This window comes from Cupressus sempervirens, chromosome 6 (genome assembly GCF_028749045.1).
Source record: "Cupressus sempervirens isolate cs-2001-9-10 chromosome 6, ASM2874904v1, whole genome shotgun sequence".
Classification (NCBI taxonomy): Eukaryota; Viridiplantae; Streptophyta; class Pinopsida; order Cupressales; family Cupressaceae; genus Cupressus; species Cupressus sempervirens.
Window position 1 is genome coordinate 662,529,231 of NC_143123.1, and position 20,482 is coordinate 662,549,712.

Sequence of the window (20,482 nt, forward strand, 5' to 3'; positions counted from 1 at the left end):
GACATGTAGATGGTTGTCAAATTTAACCTATAAAAATAAAAGTTAACATTAACACGCTCACACCATCCCACTCCCCCGTTCTGCTATTGTAGAATGCCTATCGGCATTAACTATCGGCATTAACAAGTTGCCTCTTAAATTAAAAATTATTTCCCTTGCTTTTCCCTTTAGCCTACAGAAAGTGGGGATAGGCTAGAGGTCCTTTCCTTGGTAAAACCCAAAAGTCCACAAAATGGTAAAGGATGTGTGGGTTGAAAGAAAAAAGGGAACTGCGCAAAGAGAGGGAAGTTCTTTGGACCCAGCCAGAACACAAGTAAAACTGATGCATTTTTGGAAGAGGGACTGGTAACATGGCACAGAGGCCACAGAGGAACAGCTGGAGAATAACTGCGTAATGGGGCAGTGATGGGCATAGTAAGCTGTGTGAATAATTCCCAAGATTTCAGGCTGCGTGAGATGCCAAAAAGTCAATCCTATGCATCAGGCAAAGTTTATAGCAGAGGAAGTGGGTATTAAGAAGTTGCGTATTGACTCATAAGGGGCAGAGTGATTAAGATCAGCAAAGCTCATTTGCAAGCAAGAACATAAATTTTTTAAAAAGACCTGCAATTCTATAGAAGATAAATCAGTGTGCAAGAGAAAATGAATTGCAATAAAAACAGAGGAATTTCATTAGGATCCAAATTCCTCGTAACCATGTTTCTCTGTTCACTTTAAATAAATCTTAATAAACTGTCTTTGAAGCCTCCAAAAGTAGCATGTGCAGTTCAGGGATCGGTAATTGTTTTGGTATTTGAATCTTGTTGCTGCTATTTTACTGTCTGGTAACACATGGTAAATTAGACTCGCTTCAAATGGTGAGCTCATGAAATATATGTTTTGACTTTTATCGAATCCACGAATATGATTAGACATGTTTATACTGATCAACCCTATTTGGGTTAAATTTATGACTAATGAACTCCATGGTTGTCAAGACAAGAAACAAAACAGAACCCGAGAAGCATGATTGCATAAAAGTTTTTTTTTTAAAGTGCAAAAGATCATTCTTGATTATTGGAACAAGACCACCCCCTTGTATCTTCTACAATTTTCTTTGTCCCCAAAGTATTACAAGACAAAATTGGTGATTACTTTCTTTACCAAGAAGGGTGGCACCATATAGAGATGAAGAGATTGCTACTAAGTACAAGAGCACATTCAAAGGAATATTCCCCGATGTAGATATACAAAGTGCAGTCTCAGAATGAGTTTGGCCACTAGAAAGAATCGTGATGTTTACACTCTTTGAGAAAGACACAAGAAAGACATCCATGAATGGGATTACATACACGGCCAAGGCTCTATTTACCTACAATTTCTTTCAATAAAAACTTATCTCAAATATGCATCTTTTATTTGTTTTACTTCCTCATTTTTTCATTGCAATACATTATAATTTGTTTAAAAAATTGTAAAATGTTGGATGCAAATTCAAAAGTTGCATGTGCTTCAACTGAGCAAAATCAGAGAACATGCTCCTCAATCCACTCAGTTAAGCACAGCCAACTGACAGTGATTTTTTTTTTGAGGATTTGGTATTAATGCACTACAGATTGCTTGTCTTGTCATATAAGAAACTCACTGACAGTGGAGAGCTGACAAGGAATTGGGGTCTAACTCTACATGTGTCAACTTAGACGCTACTATTGCACAACTTGCCGAAGTCTATATTGATGAGGTGGCTTCTAGATATGACATTGCTGGTGGGAATGGCATTACAGCTGATTGTGGTTCAAATGAAACTGAGCCAAATGCTGAATATAAAGCTCCAGACAAAGAACAAAAAGTAGATTATTGAATACTGATTCTAATTTTCATTTTGTATGACTAAATTATGAGTTTATGAGTATTAGCCCCATTTGCCCCAGAGACGGGAACCTGGTACTTCGGAGACAGGTATGACTATTTATTCAAACTAGGAGACAGATATTTTAGGTATATCAATTTTTAATATAATATAATATTTTATAGAAAATCTGAAAATATAATGAGATTGAGTTTTCAAAACAAGAACACTGATAAAGTTTATTGTCAAACATTAACTTCGAAGATTAAGAACACAAATTGAAATGTCATACAATCATCATATCAAAGTTTCAAACTGATTAGTGATTATATATCAAGAAAATCTTGATCAACAGCAAAGATGATATACAAACAAAAAAGTGAAACAAAAATCAGAAATCTTAATCATGGTCCTTCGCTATGATGCCCTCGACAGAATACCTCACTGAGTAACAGTACTGGATACGTGTACTAGTACTTGATACACGTCCCAAGGGTATGGGTATGAATACCCATGTAACTAAGGTATTATCTTTTTCTGCAAATTATGAGGTATTTAATTATTATTTTTGTTTAGTGGCAATTATAAGTATTACTGATTCAAAAATTTTAATAAAAATAAAACAAGTTATATATATCCATATAATGCAAACCCATACCCAAGGGGGAAAAATTGGCATACTTGTATACTCAAACCCTAAACCCGTACTCATCTCCCTACCAAGACTGACAACTAAGTTTTCAACTATTTGAAAAGCGAAAATAATGTAACAAGCTCTTGTAATACTAATGAAAACTAACCAGTGGTTAATAATACAAGAAAATTGTACACAGATAAATCACAAAATAATTTATTAGTAGCTAATAATTCGACAAAATTGTAGGCCTAGGGAATGGCTGACAATCATTGATGTAATTGTGGCATTGATTAGAAACTCTAAAGCAACTCATCCTATTGAATATATAAAATAAGCAATAAAAATAACACATCAAGCAACTAAACTTGTGGGAAAAAACTATGCCCCAAAAAACTCAAGACCTCATTATTAAGCAGAATTCAAAGAGACTCAAAGAGCTCCATTCATAAAAAATTCATTAAAGATTCTATGCCTTCACTATCAAAAAAGAAAAAAATGAGGAATTCGGTATATGCATTGTGGGATTTAAGGACTCCACAATAACAGTGCACTTTGATGTTCAATTTGTTCCTTATATGCTCCAAAGTGAAAGATATTCACTACATTATAAGAATTATCACTTCAGAATAGTGCAAGAATAACTCAGTATTATCTAAGTGACTCGTACAGAATTCTAGTCAACATGAGTACAGGTCAACATACGTTTATCATTAGTTAATTGGAGTGCAAGAGTCAAAATGGAGAGCACATCTTGTCGACTTACAAAACCATCCATGCTGATCTTATTATGGTTCTCACAAGGTCCTTGATCTTACTTTCATGTAGAATTCCTTCTGTTTAAGAATATTGTAGAGCTGATCAACTAACTAAAACAGTATTCTGATGACAGAAAATAACTCAAAAAAAATTGGTTTTGAAGCCCAAACAATTGCACAAGTATACTCTTAAGACATCCATTGCCCTTCTCATAGGACAGAAATCATTGTTCAGTTGTCTCAGAAGCAAATCCATGACTAACAAAATACTAAATTTTCTGGGAAAGGGATTTTTGCTCCAGTCATTCAACAAAATGACTATTTTGTCATATTTAGAAATTTATTCATTCAAATGTTATAGAATCCAAAGAATGTATTCAATGAGCACCATCTATGAAAGAAAATGCAGTAAAATGCTACGCCAAAACACAAGAAGCGATTTAAAGTTTGGTGACTGACATTTTAATATTCTCAGCAGCTGATATGATAATAGTTCTCAAAATATTAAAGGATTAGATTTTTTGCTATCAAAGAAAATTATCAACACATATGTACCTCCAAATCATATGCTGTGCAAACCCATATGCTCCCCACCAAATTGCAGATGCTGGTGAATTAGAAACCAATGTCATCCCAAAGCCCCTATAGAGTCCACGAATGCCCTCTGTCATGTAAATTTTATGCACAGCATCCACTGCTCCATTAACCTTTGTCATATTAGGAAGGCCCTGAACCATTAACCTTTGACACACCTGTAGAAACATATAGAAAAGAAAAATTAAAAATAATCATACAACACGTGCAATCTTGAGTGGAAAGATGTATTGAAAATTCTTACAAAACAAGATAGGAGAAATACCACAGAATATTGAAAAGAATTGCAGCTTATCTTTTCTTATTTAAGTGCATATTTTGAACAGATACATTGCACTCCATAGAGTAACTTACACTTAATTTGTATTTGGACTATTTTTCAGGTTTTATTATTTTGTTCTTTAAAATATAATAAAAGCTTTAACTTTGATTCAATCAGCAAATGAAGTTATGTTAGTGTGATTTTGACATTCCTGCCATGTCCATGACAAGTTAATTGACAAATCAAGTACTACCAGCTTTTGTACTTTCAAGGTAGCTCAAGATACTTCCAAGATGAAAGATTTCCAATTGTTGGCATCCACCTTAAGTAGTATCAGATATAAATGTGTAAAAGGATCCAATGTTAAACTATGGCACCTGATGTCAAAAGCCATTGTCAGAAATATGCTAATTAAAAACTAGGATCATAAAGAGCATATGCCACATTGTAAATCTACAACCCTACAAGTACAGATCTAAAGACATGCTAACACTTAATTGTGCTTGTCAGACACAACACAAATCAAATCACTTATAGAATCTATAGTTAAACAAGTGCACAATATGTGTTATCTTTGAAGACTATATAAATACAAATGTACACTCTTCTAACTCAAAACAAATGTGCATCAGCAGGGAAAAGAAACGTTGGATTTAACCCAGAAATCGATGATAAACAACAATAAGGAAGATCCAAAAGATACAAGAATCACACAAGATTATCCTGGGACAACCCTTCTAGAATGAAGGAAAAACCTAAGCACACAACAAAAGATCATTTTACTGATAATAAAATTCAAGTGGACAATGCCTTCCACTTGATGCGATATATATAGCACAAGAGAGACTCTTCACTTAACAATGAAAAGTCTTTTGAAATTCCCAACAATATAACTCTTTATTACAAATACAACTCTTTGTATTTCCATACCTCAACGCATGATGAATGACACGTCTTTATATTTAACATTACAATTATCATAAATGTCCTTTTCAGCTGAAGGTAACTATAATGAAATTAACGCCCAGAGATTATTTCTATCGCAGCTACAAACTCCAACACTCTCTTCGCGAGAGAGAAACCTATAGCTGAACAGTCACACAAGGCTGCAACCAAAATGTCAATGATAATATCCGATCACATAGATCCTATAAAATGTCATGGAATCACTCAACATGAAAACATTGCAGGAAACACAAACAGTTTTCATGATGTTATCATGGAATCTCTCAACATGACACTAAGAGAGCATGCCTCAACGCATGATGAATGACGCGTCTTTATATTTAACATTACAATTATCATAAAGGTCCTTTTCAGCTGAAGGTGACTATAATGAAATTAACACCCAGAGATGATTTCTATCGCAGCTACAAACTCCAACACTCTCTCACAGTGAGAGAGAAATCTTTAGCTGAACAGTCACAAGGCTGCAAGAAAAATGTCAATGATAATATATGATCACAAAGATCCTATAAAATTTTATGGAATCGTTCAACATGAAAACCTTGCAGGAAACACAAATAGTTTTCATGATGTTGTCATGGAATCTCTCAAAATGATACTAAGAGAACAATTTAGTCATTGTTAATAATCCTGAAATCACTCAACATAATAAATTTATAAGAATCCCAAAGATGAAGATTTCTATCGCAGCTACAAACTCCAACACTCTCTCTTAGCGAGAGAGAAATCTTTAGCAAAACAGTCACACAAGGCTACAACCAAAATGTCAATGATAATATTTGATCACATAGAGCCTATAAAGTTTCATGGAATCATTCAACATGAATACCCTGCAGGAAACACAAACTGTTTTCATGATGTTGCCATGGAATCTCTCAACATGACACTAAGAGAACAATTTACTCGTTATTAAAAATCATGGAATCACTCAACATGATAAATTTGTGAGAATCCCAGCTAAACCTTTAATCACGGATTCTCTCAACATGAACTATCATGCTATCACTCAACATAACATCCAACTCCCATCATGAATTCTCCCCATGTAATGTCATCATGGATTTTCTCCACATAATGATCAGTCCCAGAGCAAAAGAGTTGTCATAGTTGATTCTTAAAATCTCATTTATTCACACAAGAATAGAAATAGGCATAACAAAAGAATACTTAATTCCATTTAAGTCTCAAATTTTACAAATACCACAAGCATACATGAGAATGAAGGGGGATTTCATAAGCACTCCCTCTTAATTATGAAGCCTCCCTCTGAATGCAAAACAATCTCATCCCATTGCTTTATCCTGCAACAAAGAGAGATCATAAAATTCACCCATTATACAAATTAATGCTAAAATGCATACACTGCTTCATGATCAATATTCAATGATAAGAAAACTTGTCTTTTAATTCCATATGATTCCTCGCTAACATGATCACTTCTATACCACTAGGTCCTAACTTCTTGCAAGCAAAACAAAGTGCTCAGGTTGCAACGTTGCAATGTTTCTTTACCTGACAACTTAAGCTTCCATTCTGTCACCAATGTTCTCATACTCATTTATAGTTCAGTCATCTGTAAATATATATAAAAAAATTGCAAGTATCTCACAAATACTTCTGATACACATTCAGTGATCACACAATCATATACAAAAGTGTTTCCTAATAAATCTTTGCTTCACAGGGAATATCTTCAAACAAAAATTCTAAAGAACCAACATCTTTTCACACAAGCTATTTAAAATTACACTCTTTTGTTCATTAAATAATCAAATGTGAAATACCTGAAAACCTATCTAGACAAAAGTCTCAAAGTAGAGATGGAAGACTCTACATGTCGTAGCATAATAAATAATTAAAAAACTTTGCATGAAAAATGCAAGTTCTTACTTGTGAGACAATGCTCTTTTTCATCAAACAAAAGTTCTTCTATGCAATCCGATTAAAAAGCAGCTCCAAGGTTGACAGAGCCAATAAACCATATGTTGCAAAATGATAGAATGCCTAAGAGAGGATTCTACATGACAGATAACAATTTTGGATGTTCCTTTTGCAGCAGTTGGAGGGCATTCTTTACATCGATATTATCTCTGATCCATAACTTCGAACTAAGAGAAATTAGATCCCAAGAAAATAAATTCAATGCACAACCATGTATCAAATTGCTCGAGGTAAATGATAGATGGTTGAAATTTTCTCGGGCATACACCCAGTCGCACATAACTGAAAATAATGAAGGAATATGAAGAAAGACTCAGAATCTCAATGTATATCTCCACATCATTGCAGTCTGAAATCTCCACCAAACATGTCAAATTGTCGCTGAGTTACTGCCCTTGCCTATGTTGAAAGCCTTGCCTATCCTTATCATCATGCAGAATAGAAGGCATTTGAAACTCCATCGCAAAATTTGCATATTGATATATGTTGTCCCACTTACCTTTGTCGTTTTAAAGTTGCAATGTCAAAACGTGCCTCCCGATAATGAGATCCAATCCCAATGATGGTGATAAAGTGACTCATTACAAATTCTTCTTCTTTTGCCATGTTATCCACTCTTAAGGGGTGAAATATGAAGAAGGTAGAAATAATAATAAAAACATTGTTGAAAAAAAAGTCGATTAATAACACAAAACGATTCCACCGCTCTTGAATCAAACACTTGGACACGCAGTCTCTCCATATTGACATACAAGGAGGCAAGGCAATTATGACAAGCTGACGATAATACATGGCGAAAAGAAATCACGTCGGATTATATACGACACCATCTCTTGCTATGTCATGTCAAGCAACTTGGCAAAGATAATAATATATAATAAAGAAATCTTCTGCAGAAGTAAATAAGATGGGAGGAACATGATGCAAATAAAGTTATAACACTAGCGATTCAAAACAAGCCAATGGCATCAATGCAAGAACAACGTTGGCTCCACAATCACAATGCACTTAAAAGGTATTACGTATAGAGATCATGAAACAACCAGAATGAGCTCAATAAAGACAAGCTTGACCCCCATAGTATAATAGAAGAAAGTCTATGATAAAACAATTTCAAAAAGAATAAACACGATACCGAATTGTACTAAAACCAAACACGGTAAGAGATGAATATAGAGATTTGAATGACAGTTAAAAAAAACTTGAACACTTCCTCATACAAGAGAAACTTCCCTAATTGTTGTTAAGAACTACGCTCTGATACCATGTTAAATTTAACCCAAAAATCAATGATAAACAACAATAAGGAAGATCCAAAAGATATAAGAAACACACAGGATTATCATGGGAAAACCCTTCTAGAATGAAGGGAAAAACCTAGCCACACGACAAAAGATCATTTTATTGATAATGAAATTCAAGTGTACAATGCCTTTCACTAGATGCGATATATATATAACATAAGAGAGTCTCTTCACTTAACAGCAGAAGGTCTCTTGAAATTCCCAACAATATAACTCTTTATTACAAATACAACTCTTCGTATTTCCACACCAACGCATGATGAATGACACGTCTTTATATTTACTACTACAATTATCATAAATGTACTTTTCAGTTGAAGGTCGGTATAACGGAATTAACGCCTAGAGATGAAGATTTCCATTGCAGCTACAAACTCCAACAAGAAATAGTTAAAATCAAGTGTGTACATTAACCAAATCACTAAATCCACAAGTTTAGTAGAAGGACCTCACAATCACCTTTAGATATGGACAAGAAAGACATTTCCCAACCTGTCTTATAAAGAACAAATATTATTTCATTTTAGGAGCATTTATCGGCACTAGATGGGGGCTATGACAAGCTGATTTGAAGAGTCTCCAAATACAAAACTCCAGTACATATTGTTTCAGCATACCACAACTACTTTTTGACAAGATTATCCCTCAAACATTGATATATCACAAGCACACATTATGTGGTTGATCCACATTATTGTTTACAAGCATACATTATGTACTTGAGCCAATTTATAATTTAAAAAAGCACATTATGTATTTGAGCTAAATCATAGTTTACAAGCACACAATATGTATTTGAGCAACATTATTGTTTTCATATTTATTCCAAGTAGATAAGTTTCTTGAAAAATCATTCTAATTCATCCCCTAAGCCACACAAACTGAATGGGAAAATAAAAGATATCTCTAATTTGGGATATCATGGATTACCATTCCAAATCAAGGTGCTCCCTAGTTAAGAAGTAGTTAATCCAAGACCTTTCTAAGTATAATTTCAAAAAATAAAGAAGACTGTACATCTCTTTTTTGAAAAAGGCCAACTTACATTAATAAAATACATTGATGATTAACCTAGAAAAAAGCTTTCATTCACAATGACTATTCCAAGATTAAAACAAAAGAAAGTTGAAATCGGGAAGATATAAAGAGCAAAAATACAGTTAGATCTAATTTAAGCAAGGTTGAACCAAGACGGGGTATTTGGAGAAGCCAATATTTTTAATATATTTTAGTAATTTATAGAAAACCTGAAAATAGGTATATATTTGTGAGACTAAATATGCATATAGAAAAGTTTATAAGGAAATTCAAGGCGATAGCCCAAATCAACAACTTAAACCTTTCAAGATTGCAAGTACTTCTACGATTCTATGTGATATACATGAGGAGAATGTGAATTATTTATATATATGAGAATGCAAATATAGATTATATATATGAGAAAATGGATATAAACATGTTCACAAAAAAGTTGTTACCAGATGCGCTTGTTGATTGCCTGGATCCAAATGCAGAGGCATTCAAAGGTGGAAGCATTGTCTTGTGCGTGGAGAAAAATGTATTTGTATCCACGGCTGACTATGTCATTGGAGGATTGTATGAATAGCTAACCGTCTCCTTGACACTGAATTACTGTTGATGCTGACTAGATTTGGAATATCGAATATAAGTTGTTACAATATTGATAACTATATTCAGATGTGAATAGGCAGATATTATAATATGCAGATTTGTTACAATATTTGGTCATTTATTGGAATATTAATATAAGATTATATATATAAAGATATATGAATATTACAATATCAATATTAATAATTATACACTATTATTCATTTAATATATTATAGTATCAATTGGCATTTAATATTTATCTTGATTCTTGATCAATGATGTAGTATTATACTATCAAACGATTTAATTCTCTATATTTCTTGCATTTATGCACCTAAAACCCCCCAATGAAAATTCACACATCTACGCACACGATTCTAGCATGTGCATCCACATCTACACCTGAATTGGCAACTTAGTTGAAAAATGAACAAAACAATGTATATCATATAAAAATACCTACATTCCACAAGGACAAATCCCCTAGAAGAAAAACCCCATTCACGTCCCTTTTTGGTACCAAGGACGCGGGGATGAATTTCCGAAGTTCCTTGGAAGTACGCTTTTCGTTCCCACACCCCTACATTTTATTTTTTTGCAAAAAAAAGAAGTTTTGGAACTAGGGGATGCGATTGGGTCCTGGGTACGGTCAAGACAGTACCCAATCCTATCTCAATTTCCCAGACAGAAAAAATGTTTGGGTGACGCAAAAAGGCCACTTATTTTATAATTTGTTTTGTTGTGGGCAAGTCTTGTGATCTCAAATAGGAAATAAAAAATGCCTAACCCTTCTTTGGATGCTAAAAGGGCTAAGTATCTTTCATTTCTGCATTTCATTCATTCAAGAGTCAAGACAAGAAGAAGAAAGAGGAGCAACAACAAAGCCTCCATTTTTGACTTGTAAACTTGTAAGAGGGTTTGGCATAAAATCTCCTTCATTTTAGATGTCTTTCTTATTAGGGCCATTTCTTTGCATTTCATTTTAGTTTTGCATTGTGCAACAAAGAGGGCACTTTAAATGTTTTTTTTCTCATTTTTTAACTTGCAACAATGTTATACATTTCACAATGACAAGCAACATCTGTGAGAGTGATGGATGTAGAAATCCAACAAACTCAACCCCAAAGGAAAAAAGCGTAGTACTAGGAGAGCCACAAGGGGCTCTTCAACTATTGCTAGCATGACTGTATTAGGGCCAGCATCCTCTTCCGCATTTTATTGCCCTTCTAATGTCCTCAAAAAGTATGCAAGAGGCTCATTTAATTATTTAATGTTGCTGAATTATTTAATTTGCAAGCAAAAGAGAGGGCTGAAGAATCTATTGGGAGGTTTCTTTTTTCTCATGGCATACCATTCCATGTGTCATGTTTCTTGTTTTATTAAAAAACGTGCAAAGATATTTATGACGTTGGTCCGTCAATTGTACCACCTAGTAGGATAAAATTATGCACCATTGATCTTGATAAAAAATATTCAAAAGTGATTATCTTGATGGAGGTAATGAGACAAACATGGATGGCTAAGGGATGTTCTATCATCATAGATGGGTGGACCGATATCAAACATCAGCCCCTCATCAACATTATTGTCACTAGCTCAATGGGCTCTTATTTTCTTAGAGCCATATATTATTCAAGGATGTAGCCTTCCAATTTCAGATTTTAATAGATGCTATAGAAAAGGTTGGCTTTTCAAATATTGTGCAGGTGGTGACAGATTCAGCTTGGGAGTGTAGGTGAGTTGGACTAATGGTGGAGAGTACTTATAGGCACATTTTTTGGACCCCATGTTGTGTACATGCATTGAACAACACCTTAAAGGACATTGGAAAATTTGATTACATAAAGGCTATGGTGCTTGAGGCTAGAGATGTACACAAGTTTATTTGCAATCATCATCACACATCTCTTGCATTATATAGGACATTTTCAAACAAAGGATTCCTCAGGCCCATGGAGACTAGCTATGCTAGCTACTTTGTTTTGATGGAGAGGATGTTTGCAATCTACGAGGCCCAACAATCCATGGTGGTCATGTGATGTTCCTGTCTAGGTATTTCCATCTAGAAGAGTGACTCAGGGGGTGGTCGTACGGCCTGATAGTCAGCCACACAACAATTGGGATTATATACGGTAGACTAGGCAAAGCATTGGAATTAGTCGTACGATGAGCAAGGAGGTGATGTACAGTCAAGTTGAGGTCATAGGACAAAGCAAGGGGAGTCAATGTGCTGTCCGTACAAAAGGGTTGTACGGTATGTCAGCAAGGTAAGGGAATCAGAATAAGTGGGGTCGTATGGTAGATCTAGGAAGGTTGTACGGTAGATATATGAGGGTCGTACGGTAAGCTTGCAAAAAGTACAGTGAACTTGGAGGTTGTACAGTTAGTAGAGTTGTAATACAAAAGTTGCAATGAAGGTTGCCAATCAAGGATAGGGTATGGATGGACAATAGTTAGGCACCATAAACTATTAATCCCGAATTTATCAAACAAAGCCAAAACAAGAATGGAGATTTGAACATGAACAACCTTCAATTAATATTTGCCAAGAGATGGTGCTCCTAATTTGCCAGATCCAAGCGAAGTATTACAAGTAATGGAATAGGGTGAGGGTTGAATCCCACTGAAATCAGACAAGCCAAGTAGGGAAGATCTTTCACTTCCGAAATGGCGAACAACAGAGAATCCCAATTGGAATTTGCAGTATAAAAAAATAATCCAAATTGCATACCTATGACTACCTACAAGCCGTGCTAAACTACCCATCGGGAAGACTTTCTGCGGGTGTACAAAGATAGACGATGGCTACACTTACGTACGAAAACAAACTAAAATGGGTCCAAGATATTTTAAATCAATCAGTCCAATAACAAAGATTTGATTAATAAACTTGTTACCTATTTTTGCCTCCCGCCAAACTTTGAATTCGAATACCTAAGACTACCTACAAGCCGTGCTAAACTACCCGTCGGGAAGACTTTCTGAGGGTGTACAAAGATAGCTGATGGCTACACTTACGTATGGAAACAAAACTAAAATGGGTCCAAGATATTTTAAATCAATCAGTCCAATAACAAAGACTTGATTAATAAACTTGTTACCTATTTTTGCCTCCCGCCAAAATTTGAATTCAAATACCTAAGCCCACCCAACAGCCACTTGCCATCTTTTATATTATTTAGTGCCTTGGAAATACAGAAAAAATAAAATGATTAAACCTTATGTATTTTCTTATTTTTAAGTGACTGTGCACTTTAAAGTTTCTGCTGGCTTGCACTTTCTGCGCCGTCAGATCTTTCGTGATCTACGATGGGCGCTTTCCCGCATTCTCAAAATGCACTACCTTTACATGATGTGGGGAAGCCCCTTTGTGACGCGTGGCAGGTGGGTCCGTCTTCTTTTGTGGGCTGCAAGGTTGGCAAGCTACTGGTGAGCTGGCAGTTTGATTGGCACCCACTTTCCCGCATTTTGTCTTTTTTCATACTTCTTGACAATGCAGGCAAGCGCCCTGGTGACACATGTCCAAATGACATCACAGAGGATATTTACGTGGGTTCAAAGAGCACAGGTTATGTACACCGTCTAATGCAATGAGATCGAGGGCTCGCGCTCCCCTGCAATATGAAGATGTAGGGATGTTAAGGAATGTGGGCAAGCACATCGCTGCTACATGTCCTTGTGGGGTCAGGTTGTTCCATATACCGCAGGGTGATGCCAGTTGGATGCCAGGTTGTGCTGAGTGGATTCGTGGGCCCAGAAATTGTATGGGGCAGGCACAGTATAAGGAGGATCTTTCACGATCGTTGATGTTATGGAGATCAACGATCGGCGCTTTCCCGCAATATGAAGATGTGAGGAAGTTAAACATTGCGGGGAAGCGCCTGAAGGACATGTGTCCTTGCGGGCCCGAGGAGATAATACTGCAATTAGCGTTGACAGTTAAGGCTAACGGTTGGGAGACTGTCACGGTCAGGGTTTTGAGGAGGTGGTGCAGTTAGTTAAGATGTGGTCAACTGCGTGGAGACTTCGCGGGGTGGTAAAACGAAATTAAATCATTGGTCCACGTGGCTCATCTTGATGACAGGATTCGGCTGACTTTTTGACTTTGCTGACTAATGAGCCAGAAGCAAGGGGAATCAAGTTTTCTTGCACAATCTGATCTTCATGATCGATTCCAACCACTTTCAAGTGAATGTTGTGCTTGTTAAATGAAGCACACTCCACCTCTGATCCTACCCATCTACTTGGTCAGAATGGTTTAAATGGCGTCATTTCTGTCAGGGCCCTGTTTCAACAAAATATCAAATTTCATTGTATCTAAATCTCTACCCAAATCATATTTTCTCCAGATCTTTATCAAGAATTAATGATGGTGGTTGTGGAGTGACTTCAGTCAGAAAATATCTTAGTTATGCCTGAGCTATAAAGGCAGTTTTTGTAAATTTTGTTATGGTCGACTCTTCTTTGGCTTCTCTGATATTGCTCTGCAATTTCACTCTAAATTCCCTTTGCCTCTGAACTGTATGACATTCTACCTTATCTCCTTCAGCCACTAATGTAAAGTGCAAGAACTATTTGCCTCTCATTGGTGTATTGTAGAGATTTGCAATCTTGCATGACTGTATCTCTTTTGGCCTATGAATGGTATATAAGTGAATCCTCCCTTTCCTTGTGTCATTCATTTGGGTTTTCTGATCTGCATAAGATTGTTAGATCAAACGAACTCTAGATGTGTATATCTTTTGGTGTCATGATGGTTCAATAGTGCATGTATAGGCAGAGATTGGTTTGAACACTCTATTTTGGTGCATCACCCCCTTAGGTTAGAGTAGGTAGATTTGCTTCTATGCATTCCTTCTCCCTTTTCCTCTCCAAGAGTAGTTAGGTACACCTTGATAGTAAAGGGAGCCGGCCTTCTTCGGAGACTCAACCTCACAGTTCAAGTCCCATAGCTTGGAGGTTGTTTCCATGTTTCACAAGGTTGTCCTTAGGTAAAAACTTTGGACAAGGGTGCAAACCTTTGTGACAACAGTTTTTGGCACGCTTGGTGGGACAAAGAAGATTCAACTATATAAGTCTGTTGGTTAGCCAGTTGATCCTGATACACTAAGAATTTGGGTGTTATTCTTAGTACCACTAGCCTTTGGAGGCATCCAATCAAACACCATGGCGACTCTAGTGCAAATCTATTGGTTTCAAGCAAAAACAGTGCTGGTATGCGTAAAGGTCATCTCTGATCTTTTATGTTTTCAAGATTTTTCTATGAGATTAGTTAATTGAATGCTTTATCATGGATTCTTTTCATAGAGATCCTTCCCACCTTTCCCCATATCATGAAGAGGCTATCCCTCATCCCCCTCACCCCCTACATCAACCTGTCCAGTCTCCCTTGGAACCTCGTAGTAATTGCATGTCAAAGGTAGGATTACTCTATGATCGCTTAGATAGCTTGGGTTTCAAGTTTGCTAAACTTGGAAGATTTTTTAGCCATGTTGAAAATCCATACCCAAATACAGATTATGGGGATTTCTCTCACATTAAACTCCTTATGGCTGCTTGGAATGTTGAGTTGCAAAATGACAGGGAAACATGGGAAGATGACCCTCTTCTTTGTAGCATGGTGATTGAGGTTTATGATATTTTTGAGTTGGCTCATCATGTTCCCTGTATCATGTGGCAAAAAGAAGAAGAGAGGGAGAGATAGAGACATTTTGAGGAGAACCTTGCAAGGCAAGTTGCTGTAGCAAGAGAGGAGGCAATGAGGCTCCAGCCACCTCATTTTCAAGTCAAGGAGGCAGATTCCCCCCCCTCTCCAAAATATGTCATCCCAAGCTTTAAGAAGCCCCCTCCTTCACAAGAGCCTACTATTGTAGCCCCTCCACCCCCTGTAAGAGAGAGTTGGACTAGTCATGAACCCCTCGGACCTACCACTATTTCCCTATTTTCAGGTGGGCCGGTTGTATGGACTCTTGATGGTCCAAATATGGAGTTTTGGGAGAGTGAATCCAAACCCACAAAGATTCCATTAGAGGAATTGCAGTTTGCTGAGGAGAACAAAGAGGAGGCTACTAAGCCAAAGGAAGAGGACCCAATCCTCTTATTTGAAGAGCTTCCATCTTTTGTTGAGGAAGAAGAAGAGGACAATAAGGTTGTTCCTCCTCTTGAGGAACAAGTCATGGCTTTTGAACCCTTGCCAGTGAATGAGGATCTACTGCTACAGAAGGAAGAAGATCATTTGTTGCAGTAGACAACCCTCTATGATGTGGAGGATGGACAAGAAAGCCTCAAAGATAGCTTTGTCCTTGAGGAGGAATATGATGCAGAGCCACACCTTGGAAAACTCAGGAGGAATCAGTCACTCAACTGAGTTGCTTCAAGGGGCATCTACAACCTTCAGGATTACACACTAAAATCAGATTCAATAAACAAAACTTTGAAAATAAATCCCCCCAAAAATTTCTTCTTGCTGCCTCCGGATAGACCTGCACTCGGACATGAATAACTTTCAAACCAGAAAAGATTTACTCAATCCAACCGTTGAGATTTGGCGTAACTAGGTTTCAAACAACATATAATTTTTTTAGAGAAATCCAACGGTTCAAACCCGAAATATTGACCACGCATCAGAGTACATTTTTCTGCAAAACATCACTTCTTGCTGTCTCTAGATAGACCTGCACTTAGACATGAATAACTCTTGAACCAGATCAAAACTCTTCAATCGCTCTGGTGAAGATGGGCGTAATTAGGCCTATAATAACATATCCAAAGCTCATGAAAATCCAACAGTGCATTTGGGAGATATTGCCCATGCACTGAGACTAATTTTCTACAAACATACCGAATTCGACCCAAAACTAAAACTTTTTAATCTTCTGCAAACTATCAACTTGTTTCCAGTGAGAAGATAAGAAAAATCCGTTCAAAACTCAGACCATCGAAAACTTGCACAAAGACAAAATAAAAAAACATTCCATATTTCTCCAAATTCGATTCATGTCTTACATAGCCGACTGGCTCTTTATTTAAAACTGACTCTCTTTTTCTAATTAAAGGATGTGAAACGTTTTCTTCTTATTTAAAAAAGAAGAACGTCTTCTATCCAAAAAAAAGGATAAGAATCTGAAACGTTTTTTCTACCAATATTAGACAGTCGTTTTCTAAGTCAGGAATATTCCAAAAACTGCCTACTACCTATTATTGGATTCTAAAAATCATTAAACACTCCACCTACGAACTAAAAAAAAACTATTCTAATTTAAGATCCACACACCTGGTCCTAGGTGGCTATATCTGGAGAGCTTATCGAACTGCTACTCTAGGTATGCCACCACATGTAGGACGTTATTACAAACTTCAAAATCTAAAAGCATTTAAAACATCACATTAAATTTTCTATTACATTTTCAACAATGTTGCCTCCTGTAGCGTTTCTCTTCTCTGCCACTGCAGCATACTCCCCTGTAGAATGAATCTCAAGTCCTCTTGAGATGATGTGTTGTAGAAATGAATCTCATTCTTCTTTCGAACTTTCCAATTTCTTTGAACTAGGATGAGCATATCTACAAGAAAAACAAAAATAATATCCAACTTCTCCACCTTGTAGCTTTGATTCTTTAATGCTGTAAATGTCACAGAAAATTCTTCAGCATGATTCACTATACATGAAATCTGCATCCCTGCATAAACATTATTAGAAGAAAACATATCATCAGCATTAAGATTATTTGAGTTCTCTTTTTGAATATGAGCTTCCTTATACACCATGTAATGTGCATCATATCTATCTTCATCAATAGTAACCATAAACTTATCTGCTTCTTGACTATCAACCAGTTTCACATCTTGAATCTTAAGAATCATATTTATCTCTTCTTCCTTTATTAAACATTTATCATCATCTTGATCTTCTGTAGTAATCTCACTTTCAAATATCTCTTTCTTATTACAACTTTGCTCAAGAACAATAACAGTATTGCACTCTTTCCTTTCTTCTTCAAGCTGAGTTTCCATACTACCGCCATGCCTTTTCCATTCTCCCACAATGACTGCAAATTTTTCCCATTAATCAGATTCTTCTTTAGAACTTGCTGTTACACATTCCTTAGCTTCATCTTCATGCCATTCCTCTTGACATTTTTCTTCATTATGCATATTTAAGGCTTCATCAGTTGCCTCCAAAATCTTTTCCGTAGGAGTACCTTCCAACATTGTACTCTTCTCTATTTTCAAAGGACACATTATTGTTCCAACCATAACTTTATCACACTCAAATTCCATAGGGCTTTCCTCTTTATTCTTTTCATCAACATTTACTTGCTGCACTCCTTCTTTCTGCATTTTATTTTCTCTCAACTTAGCTTCATTCTCTTCACGTTTCCTTCTAAAACTTTTTATTTCCTCTTCTATCTTGCTTACCTCTTCTCTTTGTTTTCTCATTTCTTCTTCCTCTCTTTTCTTCTTTTCTATCACTTCCACCTTCAAGTTTGAAGAGTCCATCTCTGAATTTTCTTCCTCAGTCTGATTTGCAGCATCATTCTGTAATTTGTCTTTGAGTACAGGAACCAGTGCAAAGAGTGGGCTCTTCTTTCCTTTCACCTCTTTAAAGAATTCTTTCTTACCCATCACCATAACTTTGGCTTCTGCGGCTTTTGATTCTTCTTGACTTGGCTCAACTAAAGGTATCAGTTCAATGACCTTTCCATTCTTTGTAATGGTATACGTATTCTTCACTCCATCATGATGAGCCTTGAGATCATATTGCCAGGGTCTGCCGAAAAGTAAATGGCATGCATCCATATTAACAATATCAAACAATAATCTATCCTTATAGGCTCCAATCTGAAATTCCACCCAAGCTTGCTCTTCTACTATAGTCTGTTGTCCTTTATTTAACCAAGATACTTTGTAAGGATACGGGTGTTGTATTCTTGGTAGCTTTAACTTTTCCACCATTTCAAGAGACACAAAATTTTTTGTAGAACCAGAGTCTACCAGTACCTTACAAACTTTTCCCCCAGATTTACAGGTAGTTCTGAAAATGGACTTCCTTTGTGGTGGTTCTTCTTTGACAGGCATTTTCAACAGTGTTCTTCTCATCATAAGTGCTTCCCCCTTTTCTGGATAACCATAACTGTCTAAATCTTCTTGTAAATCCACTTCTTGTGACAGGTGTATTCTCCTTTCACCATGAGTACTAGAGCTTGCTTTTGCTGGACATTTGTGTGCCATATGACCTTCCTGATTACAGTTGTAGCATCTTATTGGTCCATTTGTCCTTCCTGGTGATCTTCCTCTGAAATTTGGCCTTCTACCTGTGAAACTTCCTCTGAAATTATCAAACTTATTATCTTCATTATGCATCTCCGTTTGTGGCTGAAAATTTGGACTCCTTCCGCTAAATGTACCTCTTCCTCTGAATGGTTGTCTTTCTCTGCCTCTATTATTATTTTCTTGTCTCTTTTTGATTTTCTCTTCCACCTTTAAAGCCAACTGATAGCACTTAGCTACGGTGTTAGGACTCAACAACTGCAACTCTTCTTGTATGTTCATCCTCAAACCATTTAGGTATCTTGCTACCTTGATACTCTCAGGTTCTGCAAATTTTGACCTTAGACTTAACTTCTGAAATTCTTCTGTATAAGTACAGACATCCATATCCCTTTGTCTGAGATTCTGCCTTTTTTGATGCAACCGTACCTCATAGTCTTCAGGGAGATACGTCTCTCTTATCATTGACACCATCTTCTTCCACGAACAAATTTTTCTTTTATCCTCCTTTACCCTTTCTTCTTGCACAAAATTCCACCATGTAAGGGCTGCTCCCTTCATTCTGGACTTAGCCAACTTAACTTGCTGCGACTCTAAAACTTTCTCACATTCAAAATGATTCTCTAAGGCTTCAATCCATTCCAACATTAATTCAGCGTCCATCTTTCCTGTAAACATAGGTAACTCCACGGGTTTTCCTCCCAAAGCCTTTAAAGCTTTAAAAAATGGCTTCTCGTTCTCAAATATCTTATCTTCTTCACTGTCGGGTACGTCTTCCTCTTCTTCCATTTCTTCTTTCATTTCTTTCTTCTCAACTATATTCTGCATATATTCCAACTTACTGGCTAGTTCTGCCACTATCCCCTTCAACTCCCTATTCTCTTTCTGGATAAGTTCTTCTTGCTCCTCGACTTTCTTCACTAACTCTGCATTGGTCACCATCTTGCTTGACCCTATTGAGGAATCTTGATCAGGGACGTTCAACATATAACTTCACAACCTGCAACTCTCAAGCTCTGATACCAAAAATGATGCAGAGCCACACCTTCGAAAACTCAAGAGGAATCAGTCACTCAACTAAGTTGCTTCAAGGGGCATCTACAACCTTCAGGATCACACACTAAAATCAGATTCAATAAACAAAACTTTGAAAATAAATCCCCCCAAAAATTTCTTCTTGCTGCCTCCGGATAGACCTGCACTCAGACATGAATAACTTTCGAAACAGAAAAGATTTACTCAATCCAACCGTTGAGATTTGGCGTAACTAGGTTTCAAACAACATATAAAATTTTTAGAAAAATCCAACGG

General features: G+C 36.4%; 1 protein-coding gene across 2 annotated transcripts in view; it reads right to left on the minus strand.

The window, feature by feature from the left end:
- Positions 1-20,482, minus strand: part of LOC149553926 (uncharacterized) — a 96,814-nt gene that overhangs the window by 10,920 nt on the left and 65,412 nt on the right. For both annotated transcript variants that reach the window (XM_089789263.1, XM_089789264.1), the window contains exon 3: positions 3,776-3,972. In XM_089789263.1, the coding sequence (XP_089645389.1) occupies positions 3,776-3,972 (197 nt within the window). The remainder of the gene's footprint in view (positions 1-3,775; positions 3,973-20,482) is intronic.